Source organism: Sceloporus occidentalis, unplaced genomic scaffold, assembly GCF_023333645.1.
Source record: "Sceloporus occidentalis isolate IW3139 unplaced genomic scaffold, rSceOcc1.0.p SCAF_7, whole genome shotgun sequence".
NCBI lineage: Eukaryota > Metazoa > Chordata > Lepidosauria > Squamata > Phrynosomatidae > Sceloporus > Sceloporus occidentalis.
In genome coordinates, this window is record NW_028316987.1 from 70,663,253 (window position 1) to 70,677,073 (window position 13,821).

Here is a 13,821-nt window from a genome sequence, read left to right on the forward strand (position 1 = left end):
TGGCTTCACATTAGTCATTTTATCTCAGTTCCACATCTTTAACCCAACGCACAGAATGAAGGAAATACAGGAATATTATCTACCTTGTATCATAACATTTATAGTTATGTATAAATACTGATAGACTGCCTACCTGAGGGAACCCAGTTGGTATATAGTCTCTGTTACATAGCAGAAATTTGAAGGTTATACCAACTCCATAGGAAAAAAGAAGAAATTATACAGACTTGCAGCCAAATGTGGGCTCATTAGCTGGTGTGCACCTTATGGATGATGCACAAAAAACTACTTGGCATCATACCACATGACAGGTAGACAGACTAAATATGCAAACTATACAGCAAACACACCCATTTCTGTGGTGGCATGAAGGAAACACCTGGCTGTACAGAACTTGGAATAGTTAGTAGACTGAAACTGCCAAAATCTCCCAGACAGCCTCGTCAGTGGAAGATTCTAGGAGTTATATAGTTCAAAAAAAGTAAATTTCCCAAGCGCTGGTTCTGCGTGGCAAGCTACTGCGCATATACACAGTTTGCCATATGATGAGATCCACCAAATGGAGTGAGTTTTTCTGAAACCCTATGCACACACATAACATAGCTTTTTTTGTACATACACCAATGCTGAGACTTATGGGTGGCAGCCTACCTTGCACTGTACACATGGCACATGTAAGATGGGCAACTGTGCATGCAAACTGGACATGGTGTTTGGTCAATATGGATGAGTCTCCCACTCCTTCCCAAAGCTTGGGTAATGGCTACGAGCACATGCAAGACATTCTTCTCAGAATTAAAATGGTCAGACTGGATCTAACTTCCACTGCTTGTCAACAAAACATCTCTAAAATTATACTGGAATCCTCCCTCCTCTTTTATACCACAGATCAAGGATGAGGAACCTTTGGTTCTCCAGATGTTTTGGCCTGTACCTCTTAAAATACCTTACCATGCTGGCAGGGGCTTCTGGGTATTAGAGTCCAAAATATCTGAATAGCCACAGCTTCCCATCTCACAACACAGGTGATATGAATCTTCACTTGGATTAAAATAAAATGCACTCTATTCCCATTGCCACCTAAGTACTGCTTGTACAAAGATTACCTTCATTGAAAGTCAGTGCAAGGCAAGAACAAGTGGGTAGTCTATGTCCTTCATAAATTAGTTTTAAACGTATCTGTGGCTGATGCACAGAGAGCTCCTGGTCTCCTGCAAATTACAGCATACTAAATAAGCACTTTATAATCTGTTGAGCTCACCAAGACTATGGGGAATCTCAAGGTTTTGTTATTGCTGTTTCTAATAAAAAGCAACTTGCAAATCTTTACAGTTGGAAAGAAAAGGGTAAGATATACTAATCTCAGTGGCCTCTCAAAACAAGGATGGGGGTGATCTAATACCCTTTTTTCTGCTCCCTCCACTTTACAGGTTATGTCATAGCAATGTATGCTTCTCTTATCATTCTATTGGTTCCCATTAGTTGGAGTGTTTTGGAACTCATTACTACTTTTACTTATGTTGCATAGAGTTTGTATCTTCAGTATAAATCAAAACCAAACTTGGTTCACTTATTAAATCCAGCCATCAAATTTTATTTGCAGAAATCTGTCTAGGATGCATAAATCACTGAACATATAAGCTCAGGCACAGCTTTAATTCTCTACCAGCCAGAAATGCTTCTTATTAAATCAGCTTCTTAAAGAGGTGAAAATAAGGAGTGCTTTATGTTTTCCATCTTAGTTCCTAATTTATAAAGTAAAAGTTAAAAGCATAACCAGGCAGCAAAACTGCTAGCAAAGCAATGGGCTCATGGCAGGACAGTGTGCATTAATTCATATCTTGCAGTTTTTGTGGACTCGTGCGAGAAAATATGCCAAACCTTAAACCTACATTTTTTATTGGAAAGGCTTGTTTGGTAACCATGAAGCACTCCTGATCTGGATTTTATAATAAGAAAAGAGAAAGTTATCACATCAACCAAGCATGCAACTGTTGTACAACAGAGTTTTGAGGCTTCTTAGTACCCATTACACATACAGATTAACTTCTATTCCTCCTGATCAACCTGTGGTTGAAGTTTTAATATCATGCCAGGTTGCAGAATTAAATCAGGAAAACAAGGGTAACTGTGCATCGGTCATCATTGATATATCATAACCTGCCTGATTAATAGGGTGTATTGAAATTGTGTAAATTCTCAAACAGCTTACATCTAAAAACTAAACCAGTGGCTTGATTTGGCTTGCAATGCAGCATGCAACAATGCAAAAGTTCCAGGTTGGTAAGATTTTGGGGAAAAGTATACATCAGGCCAGCAAGAAGGAGGGCTTAGCTAGCACTGCCATCAGCAGAAGAATCTTCCAAGCAATCAAAGGCATTTTTAGCCACAGTGAAACTTTTGAGAAGGAGCTTTTAATGGGATAAAAAAAATGGCTGCCCCAAACAGAAGGGCCATTGAAACTGACCTGTGTTCCTGATTCCCTGTCTGGGGGTGGAGAGGGTCCCCTTGGCTTATGCCTTGGGGCGGGATTTGATTGGTGTGGGAAAGCCCAGGCTCAGAAGCATGGGACACCCGGCTGCAAAAACACAATATGTAATAGAGAAAAAAAACTAAGCCAAATTGCATATCATGTATAACAATGAGGAAGATGCACACCTAGAGGCAAAGTTAGTATAAATTAACACAGAAAGCTAATATGGTTATCTGGCAAGTAATTCATTAGGGCATGCTTTAAAATTTTTCTTAAGCCAGTGGTTACATTCCTAGTTTTCACACCTAAACTAACCATTAACCATTTATCAAAAACACTGGAAAATATCTTGCTAAATACATCTTATTAGATCAATTTAAAACTGGCAAAAAACTGAACAGTCCAACAAATATCATTTTTCACCTGCAGAAATTACCTTTCGTTCCACTAACAAAGCATCACCCAGCAAAAAGATGCCTTTAAAGCTGTGATTGTAGGCTCACGTTGGTAGTAAAATAGGCTTACCTGCAACCTGTCAGATCTTGCAAAGGAAGCAGGCAGAGCTTTCATTGGCTGCATTATGAAATCATAATAAACCAGGGTGTTATTATGCCAATAATGAGCCCAAACTTTCTCTCCATCAGTAGCAGCACATGCTAATGCTTCTCCCTACCCTTCATAACTACATGATGAAGAGAAGGGATTTTTCTTTCTATTTTCAATGAACCTTGGCTTATTATGGTGTTTGAACCCAACAAATGGAAGCTCATCTTAATAAATTATTGCTCTGAGGAAAGAGGGGTGGGGGTATTTATTTATTTATTTATGAAGAGCTGACTTGCTGAAAACAGGGGAAAAAAGCTTCCAGATTTCTCCTTGCGGTCATATCACACCATACAAGTGGGTGAGAGTGGTGCACAGGTCCAAACAGAGTGATTACTTAAGAACACACACCAACAAAATCCATCTGCATCTCTAAAAATCACAGAGAACCTGGGGAATGATTATTTTGTTCATGCCCTTAATATCTGATGAGTTACCAGAATACTGTAGTACTCTATACTTCACAGAAATATGTGTTACTTGTTATCCCAACCCCTATATGAACAACATTACCACACCAAATCATACTGTCTGGTACTTTGTGCAACCACGTGCTCAGGGGAAAAAAAGTATACATCTCTACATGTGACAAATTTGTTATAGATCCCCTGTATCTGAACTGCAAATGCTCAATTTATGCACGTATTAATGGACTGCACATAGAAATCAAATGTATTAAGTAAATTTTGCTTAGCCATATATACTTCTCTAGTAAAGTTTACCATTATTCATAGTATCAAACTTTCAGGCAAATTAAGATGTAGGAAAACACACACATACCCTGTTTGTCCACTATAAAAATCTTACAGAACTATTTTATTGCACAATGATATCCCAAATAATTTATTAAAATGGGCATCTAATGGAACACAAAGCATTAAGAAAAGTGACAAAAATCCAGAGAGACAGAGTTTTGCTCTTTAATGATTAAAATAAGTTTTAATAATTGGGTGAAAGTGGTATAAGTTTTAATAAGAAAAAATAAAGAAGTTGACTCAGCTATATATAACATGATTCCTAACACACTCTTAACAGGTCCCTCTGAATAATTTTTGCCTTTCAAAAAGAAACAGTCAAACTAACTCTGCATTAATGTCCCTGCTGACTTCCCCCTATAGCATTGAAGATCCATTTAAAGTGTTGTTTGTGACTTAGGTGACCTAGGTTCAAGTCCCTCTTGACCCCATGAAACATATTAGGTGACACTGGGCCAGATAAGCATGATCAAATCTGATGCCTTCACAGGATTTTTGTGGGGATAAAGTGAGGAGATGTGAGAAGGAAAAAAACCATATATACCACCTTGAGCTCATTAGAGAAAAAGTGGGATAGAAGAGTAACTAACAAATAGCAATCTAACAAATAATAAAAATAAATATCAACACAGATTTAATATATCAGGAACTATCATTGCATGCAACGTAGCATACTACTGTCTGCAAGTGATAGGAATGGTGCAGTGTGTGTATGTGCCTTCAGGTTGCCTGTTGACATATGATGACCACATGGATTCATAGGGTTTTCTCAGAGGTGGTTTTGCCAGTTCCTTCCTATGAAATACAGCCCACAGCACCTGGTATTCATACACACAAGTAAATAGGTTTAGGACCAACACTCCCAAGGCAAGGGTGACTTGGTAGTCTGAAAGGCACAATTTTACTGGTGGACACACTTTAGGAGAAACACAGGAATATAAAGCCTTTCACTTAGACTACATGGAGTTGTATATGCCCTCATTTCATTTAATGCCTGTTGATGAAAAAATGGTGTGGGAAATCCTTTAGAGACTAAGGAGCCAAACAGACAGTACCTTTGCAGCAGCTTCCCAGCTGAAAATAATTGCAAATAACTACACTGATAGTATCATTACAAAGTTTAGTCATCAGGTGGCATTGGACTAGCTGTTATGATTCTAATCAGAATCAGAACTTTCTTGCTTTAGTTTAAAAGGAGCAATTACACTTTTCTCTACCTTTCTCTAAGCTTCTGATGTGATGTATAGTATGTTTCTCAAGACTTAAAGACAGAAAATCTCCTGTGACAGACACCAAAAATACTCTCCCCAAAATAGCCATTTTGTCTCTAAAATTGGCACTGAAGCATATGGCATCTTAAAGGACAAATAAAACAAGGTGGTGAATTTTCAGTGTCAAAGCCATACAGAAGGAACCACCTCCCACTTCAAGCCATTTCACATTATAGCTCTATAGTCTATGCTATCTGCCATTGCTCCATTCTGTGAAATTCTGGGATTTGTAGTATTGTCAGGCACTAAGATGTTGCCAAGATAGTTAAAGTGGAATCATAGCACTATAATTGTGTTATGTGAATGTGGTCCCTGTTCCCTAAATGAACATCTGTAAAAACCTCAGGGTGATGTCAGGAGGTTGTTAACATTGGTTAGTACTGCTGTAAATAAGTCTATGTGATAACTTGGATGAGTTTTTAATATATATAAGGGTTTGGAAAGAGCCTATTACTACATCATTTATGAATTAGTACTTTCAATCAGAAAAGAAGTAACATCTGAAGGGTCTGGTTCAAGGACTTTGCATGGAGCAACTGAAACAGAATTACTGGGACAGGTATTCTGTTTTCTTTTTCAGCCAGAAATTAAAACTTACTCAGTTGAATTAGACCGTGGCCTAAATCTTTTGCCTTTGGCTTTCTTTCTGTTTCCTCCTATATTGCCTGAAAAAGATCAAAGGGTAAGAGAGTAAAAATCTGTGCTTCAAAATATCAACTAATTATCTTCATTGTCCTACACCCAAGAGAAATACTGATGCATGTGTAACCACATACACATCTTTTGTCTTAAAATTACAATTGATGAAAAGATAGGAAGGAAAATTCACTACAGGAATGTTTATGTTTTTCTTTAAAAACTTTTGTTTACCCTTGATATCATTAAAAGCTACCTGTTTCTTGAGTCCACTGCACATCTGTACTGTGTTCAAGGCCCTAGGTTGCTCTGGGTAACAATCGGAAAACTAGCCAGATGACAGGCTGTTTCTACCTGATTTACTGTTATTATACAGTAAGAGTCCTATCTGTCTTCCAGTAAAGATACAGACTCAGGAGAGAACACGAAGCTCCCTTAAACATTTCTTGTCAAGTGCACCTCTGTGGTCATATTCATAATGAGATTTTTAAAATGGTATATATTTTCCCATGTGTTCAGTAAACTGTAAGCAAGACAATTTAAGATGCAACTTTAACATTTTAATCTGCTTAAATGTAGGGTTGCTAGGTGGGATAAGGAACACGTTTGTGCAGAAGAGGGCATTTCAGGAGGTGCTCCTTATGTGATAAGAAACACCTGATGAAATTCCCACTTCTACACAACCATTACTACAGCCACATTGCAATAGTGAAATCAGAACTGAAAAGCACGCAGAAAACAATGAAGAGACAACTGTGTTTCAGCCACAACGAGAAAGGCCTTCTTCAGTAGTAATCACCTAGAGAGATTGTATTGGATGTCCCTGTGTTGCATTCCAAAATATATAATTGGTTATGCCTTTTCAAGCTCTATCTGGAGTATGTACAATATATATAAAGAAATCCTGCAGATTCTGTTCCCTTTAATGTCTATGGTCCTGTATTTTGGAGGGTGTTTAGTACTCCACTGAATTCTTTTCAAGGGTATGTATAATTCTGATATAAATAATATGGGCATTTTTATGTTACAGTTCATTGAGTGCTGTCCTGTCTTTTTATTAATTATAATATAATATTTGTTTCCAGCCCCTGGAGGCCTATGGCTGAAACACGTTGGGATCTTTTAACATTGAATAAACAGTTGACCATCCCAGAGCATGTGGAGCTTGTCTCCTCATTGTTTTCAGCCACACACCAATGTCAAAGAGGAGAGAATGAAATAAAATCTCCCAATTGTGTTTCCAAGAGGTTTTCTGAACAATTCATTAGGTCTGCAATGTCAAAACACGAAAGTGCTTCTCACCTTGCCATGAGTTACTCCTTGGTCTCCCATTTTGACAGATTTCTGAATGGTTCTTTGCATCTTGGATTCTTTCACTCCATGAATGAGATAATCCGTTTGACCTAGGAGTAATTACCAAGATTTGCATGAAGTTATTGAACTGGTGCAGCTAATTATCTAACAATGTCAACATTCCTTTATTTTTACATGGAAAATGTAAAAGTCTGTCTACACACCCAAAATGATTGCTTAAATTAACAGCCCATGTTGTTTTCTTTTTTGTGTTAAGCGCTCCTGTTTCTGTTAAGTTCCACTGTTCCTTTACCTAGTATAAAAGTGGCAATCACCCCCAAGGCTGTTTTTTCTTTAAATGGAGATTATGAACTAGAAAAGTCTCTCGCGTGCATGATTCTATTCTAAAACTAGGTGTACCCTCTACATCTTTCTTTACCTCCAAGCCCTTGGGCTTTCTTGAAACAAAACAAAAAGAAGGATTTTTGTTTGTTTCTGTCTTCTGGTCACTTCTGGTTTTGCGAGGAGATGATGGTATGGCCTGTAGCTAGTCCTGGGATAGTGAAAAATGGCCAGAAATTGCTGATTCCAGAACTATTTAGTTACTATATCCCATCCAACAGTTTAATGCAGGAGTGGGTAATTGTGGAGAATGTGGATGCCAATTTTCATACACACACCCGCACTATCATGTCTAGCATTACCAGAAGTGACGTCAAGTCTCGTCCAGTTTCAACTTATTTTGGCTTCCCCCCCTCCCCCCAAGTATGTGAATGTCTTCAGGATGAAGTGGGCAAAACCACTGATTTTTAGCTGTTTGAGGGAGTCTGGGAGCTTTCAAGGGGCTTCTAGTGGGGCTTCAAAGGCTGTGTTTGGCCCATCCCTAATCTAATTCAACCTTCCCCAAAACAGCACCCACCATATGTGTTGGATTCCAATTCCAATGCTCCCCAATCATAGCAGGGGAGTTAAGGAGTTGTGGCCTATTCCACCATAGGTTACTGTTGGAAATAGCTGCAATCACAGATATACTCCATGAATTCCATGTTGATTGGAACATTTAGCATGGAACAGATTCTAATCTAGATCTTTGTAGTTAATTGAGTTTGTAATCTACTTTGCTGTTTGATAAGGGGTTACTCTTGAAAGACTATAAAGTAACAGGATAATGAAAACAAATGGTAGACAAGAAACATTTCAACAGCACTCAGAGGTACAAAGATCTGCATTCTAGGTCAGTCCTCGATGCCTTTAAAATATAACTTTGGAAAGCTATGCACACACAGGGGGCAGAAAAATCATCCACAAACAGATCTTGCATATGTTACTTTAGGGAACAACAACTCCCAGTACCCTTGGGGGATTTAAAATTCTGGAATATATAGTTGTTGTTTTTAAAGTAATTTTTCCAAGCTCAGTAAAGGAAATAAGTATAGTTGACCCTCTGTGTCTATGGAGTCCTCATCCACAGAGTCAACCAACCATGGTTTGAAAATCCACATACCAAAAAGCAAACCTTGATTTTGGCATTTTATGTAAGAGACACCATTTCATTATGCTACTGTATTTAATGGGACTTGATCATTAAAGGATTTTACTATCCAGGGGGGTCCTGTAATCAAACCCCAGTGGATAACAAGGACCCACCCATACATTTCTTCTACAACTTGCAAAAATGTAATCAAAGGGTTCTTAAGGATTAACCAGGTCAGGAGAACAAAGATTTTTCCATTTTTCCTGCCAGGTTGAGTTCTTTCTTCTTATCTTTGCTTCCTCAGGGGAAAATAGAACCAGAACTGAATGATGCTGACTTTCTAATCTGAGAAATGCTGGGTCATGCCAGCTGTAAATGGTGGGAATTGCAGTTCAACACACCTGGAAAGTGCTAAATTGGGAGTTGCTGCTCTCTTTCATTTCTTTGGTTTTCCTTTGCACATTATTCTCTCTCTCTCTCTCTCTCTCTCTCTTTCTCTCTCTCTCTCATACAAAGAACAACATCCTATATAACATTTTTCCTAGTCATTATTTGTGATCTGAAGCTTTCTGTGAAGTCAATTTATCTATCTGAAGCTAAACACCATTATACAAATCATTTTTAGCCAAAGTGACAGGAGACGCTACCATACATTATAATGCAGACAGACCTTAAGAAATTTATAACATTATATATCAAAGAACAAACAACTGACTGAAATGAAGAACAAATGAAAATATGGGAGTGGGGAAATGGAGAGACAAACAGCACTGTAACACAGCATTTTAAGCAATACCTGTTTTAAAAGCCAAGCAAAAACATCAGAGGAGTAATGATATTCTGCTCCATTGTGCCCATATAAAACTTACATAAATCAGAACCTGAGGAAACCAAAGTCCAAAACACACTGCATAAATAATCCAGTTTGAGACCACTTGAACTGCTCTGACTAAGTGCTAAGAAATCCTGGGAATTGTAGTTTATTCAGAGCTCTCTGAAAGAGAAGGTGAAAGGTCTCACAAAACTACAGTTCCCAGAACTCCCTAGCATTGAGCCAGCAGCGCAAGTGGTCTCAAACTGGGTTATTTTTGCAGTGTGTTTCAAAATCCAGCAATGTTTCTAGGGCCTGATCACCAACCCCACTCTGAGTAGCTGGATATAACAGAACCCTTTGAACACACTCAAGAAACCATATTTTTGAAGTACCTTCTTACTCATTCCAACCTTCGTTTGTAATCATGGCCAAAATGCATGAGAAGCTGCACAAAAAAAGTAGCTTCTCTGCTTATACACCACTTGAGTAAGTGTTCATGTGTGTGCATATGTTATAAGCCAGGCACTCACAGATCATTGTGTATATAAACCATGTCTTCACTGATCATTAAAGAAAGAGAAATGCAAGCTGGAAATGCCAGATAACATGAGCTATTAAGAACACAGAAGCAGAGCAAACAAATGCCAAAATACAGCACTTATATTCTAATACAGCCATTAATCCATTAACTGTTAATGAAAATGCAACATCCTCCTTCTTTGTTTACCTGAGCATTACAGAAAAATTGTGACGAGGTGGGCTTTTTTATTTGCTAAAGCATTTTCATACGGTCTGAAAAATTTAGTCCAACTGAGATCATTTAGTCCAACTGCCTACTCAGCGAAAGATCTGCAGTGCAAGATGCAACTACAGCATTTCAGACAAATCCAGCTGTTTTGCTTAAATAACTCCAGTTTGAGTAGGTTTTGTTGGGTTCACGTTATGAGCATCAAAACAAGTGGAAGATTGGAAAAATTAGAGGTTTTTTTTTTATTACGGCCTTCAGAATCTCCTAGGGATTCTGCGAAGTTTTTTTAAAAGTAGCTTGTCTGAGCTCTGTGGATGAATTACAGAATCAGGCTCCCGTTCTAGTGAGGAAGTGTATCGCATATGCTAGATAACTGTGGTATTTGTCTCCACCATATTTTAATGTATTTATTTAATTATTAGGTAATTAAAAAAGAGACTAATCAGCAGGGTAGAATAGAATGAGATAATCTGAACAGAAGATAGGATCTCAAAGATCACCTTGTCCAGCCCATAGGACAGAATACAACCAATGGGTAATCAAAGATTGGAGGAAGTCACTTTTTCACACAATTGACAAAATGAAGGAAGAAAGGAAGTAATCAAACCTGCTGCAAAACAATGAAAGGTTCTGACTAATGGAATAATGTGTGATGGAACAGGTAGAAATCTGAAAATGCGACAGAAAAGCAGACCTCTTCTTAGAACTAGATGCAGAATTTGTGCTGACTCCAGGACCCATGCCGCTATACAAGGAGTCGGCCTCAGCAGGCTTTTTAACATAATCTCCCTGAGGAATTTGTCTAAAGCATAATGAACATTTCCAAGTCAGAAACAAGAAATAAAGGCATATACTAAATGTATATACTCAGTCATTTTAAATATAAATATATTTTAAAAACACAGGAAAAGAGAGTCAGAGAGGATAATAAAATGTTTTCTCACATATTTATGTAATTAAAAGCCTCAGACTAATTAACAAATTAATTTTACTTTCTGCAGTATGAAAAGGCACTCTCTGAAATATTCAAATGTCTAATTAAACTATATACCCATCCTATTGTGCAAATTTTGCCTAACCTGCCTTTAATAAAAAATTAATTTAGCATCTCTCACTCATGGGAGTAGAACTCAGTTAGGTACTCAGATTACAAGCGGACCGCACCTTTCCAAAAAGCATCCTTTCTGGCCAGCTGAAAGAAGGGTTTTGTAATCCAGATGAAAGCTGGACACACACATTTCCATTGTTGCCACTATCTGCTCTGTACTCCTACCGCAGCAATTCTGTTGTTCAGTCAAGCTGTTGATCTGTTTCTCTGTTTGTGTATTTAATGTATTTGTCTGGTCACTGGTCCATTTTTTGGTCAATGGTTGGGGGATACCAGGAATTATAAGTACCAAAATGTAAAATTTTCAAATGCTGTCTGCAGATTGGGTCTCTTTTATCTGGAATTCCTACACATTCCAAACATTCAAAAATTTTCATGGTCTGCATCCTGATGGTTCAGAGTACATACACCTTGTTTCATACAGAAAATTATATTTAAAAACTATATTAAAAACTGTATAAAATGTCTTCAGAATATACCTATAAGGTCTATATGAAACATAAATGAGTGTTGTGTTTAGACTTGGGTCTCATCTCCAAGATAACTCATTATGTATGTATATGCAAATACAGGTATTTTGAAATCCAAAAAAATAAAAAATCCAGAACAATTCTGGTCCCAAGCATTTCAGATAAGGGAAACTCAACCTATATAACACTACAGAGTGAAGGCCATAAATACAGTCAGCCCTCTGTATCTACAAATTGTGCATCCATGGATTTAACCATCCACAGCTTGAAGATATATACAGTCGCTCCTCCTAACTTTCAGATCTGGGATCTGCGCCCTTGAATATCCATGGAGGGGTAACCTCTTCTATTTCCAATAGTGCACTCCCCATTGAATATGAGTGAGCCTCCGTTTTTACGCAAGGGGGGCCAGAACGGATCCCCTGCAAAAATGGAGGGCCAACTGTATATATATTAAATCCCAGCAGCAACCCTTTATTGTGCCATTTTATATAATGGAACTTGAGCATCCACATATTTTGGTATCCATGGGGGGGGGGGGGGTCTTGAAACCAAACACCAGCTGATACCAAGGGCCCACTGTACTGTCCTAATTATGATTTGGTTTCAGCTATCATCATATAACATCACTATGAAGTCAAATTAGACTATGATTCTATACTCCTAGTCCTCACTGTAGAGTTCTGTGATTTTAAAAAATATATTCAGGATTTTAAAGAAGGATTAAGCAGGAGCAGAAGCTCGAAATGGGTTTGTATGCGGCAATTTGAATTCCACCCACTGGATGTTTAAAAAGAACAGTATTTGAATTTTTTAAAAGGCAGATTCACAAAAGAGTTTGTAATGGAAGTCACTGAAGACTATATAATTTGCAAATACTTCAAAACAGAATGCTAAAGAGAACTTAGGTCAGAAGATTAAAGTTCAAACTGTGAATGCAGAGAAGTCAAAGTATAACAGAAAATAGAATCTAAGGACTTTCCCCATATAATAAACAAAAATTAAAATAGATAATAGGATTCCAAACCTTAAAACAGAATATATTAATACTATAAGCAGATGAACTATTTTTTGTTGAATTAACTAGAGATCTCAGCTCTATGTACACAAAGAATTTCCAACCTGATATGAATAGGGAAACTTGTCTGATATATTCTGATTCATAGGATTGCTTCTAAATATGGATATTCCCTGGTAAATAACATATAGGGATCACCATTTCAAGCATTCTGAGCCAATGTGGTCACACTGCTTTTTCACATACCTCTGTCTTCGATAGTTTCTTACAGGAGAAGGGAAGAGAGATAAAGAGCAAGTTACTACTTCTGTGTTTGCTTTCAGTCTATTCAGCATTAAAAACAAAGAGTTTGAGCCTACAACATACAATCGTATTTCCAATCCCAGAATGAAGCATTCCTGCATCTATCTTCATGAGGCAGCAACTTAGACTCTGCCCCAGATATCCCACAGTTTGTTGCGGAATAATAATCCATTTTTATGCAAGCAGAAATTATGTCTGCTCATGCAAAACACTTTTTTGCTCCGGAGCTCCTTATCCAGTGGATCGTTGTCACGGCCATGCAGTTGCTGTGGCAATGATCTGGAGGAGAAAGGGACGGCCTCCGGCCACTCCTCTTTCCTAATCTGTACCGAGCCTGAACTCACACATTTTTATTCTCAGTGCATTCAAGAGCAGCAAGTATTAAATTTCTTCTGGTGCCTTCCTACTACTGCTTTACATCATCATCCAAGTCAAGGTGGTATGACTGGTTATTAAGAACAGAGGAAGAACTCTGTAAGCAAAAGTCTAGGCAATTCAACATCCTATTTCCCACAGTAACCAACCTAGTGCTTTCAGAAGACCAGAAAACAGAAGCAACAGACTATTTTGCTGTTGGCTCCTCAGCAACTGGTATACAGAGAATCAGAAACTGAATCCTGTTCCAGTAGTGAAATAGTCCTGGTGATCTATTTCATAAACAGAGGCGGGTTACATACCGCCATTTGGGACGTCCCCAGGACGTCCCAGTTTTAAAAAGAGGCGTTTCTTCTAGACGCCCCTACTCCTGTTACGGACTCTGTCCGTAACAAATGGCAGCGGCCGTTCCACACGGCCGCTGCCATCTTGACGTAGCGGACGCTGTGCGTCCACACGTCGCACGGCACTTATGATGTC

The 13,821-nt window shown here is 38.1% G+C and overlaps 1 protein-coding gene across 6 annotated transcripts in view; it reads right to left on the reverse strand.

Moving 5' to 3' along the window:
• The window catches only part of LOC149309919 (disintegrin and metalloproteinase domain-containing protein 22-like), a 162,424-nt gene that overhangs the window by 19,005 nt on the left and 129,598 nt on the right, over nt 1-13,821 (reverse strand). For 3 of the 6 annotated variants that reach the window (XM_089533277.1, XM_089533275.1, XM_089533278.1), the window contains exons 26-29: nt 12,910-12,927; nt 10,675-10,869; nt 7,041-7,141; nt 5,701-5,767 (exon numbers count right to left, since the gene is read on the reverse strand). In XM_089533277.1, coding sequence (XP_089389403.1) covers nt 5,701-5,767; nt 7,041-7,141; nt 10,675-10,869; nt 12,910-12,927 — 381 coding nt within the window. The remainder of the gene's footprint in view (nt 1-5,700; nt 5,768-7,040; nt 7,142-10,674; nt 10,870-12,909; nt 12,928-13,821) is intronic. The other 3 variants (XM_089533279.1, XM_089533280.1, XM_089533281.1) reach the window with 2 other exon arrangements.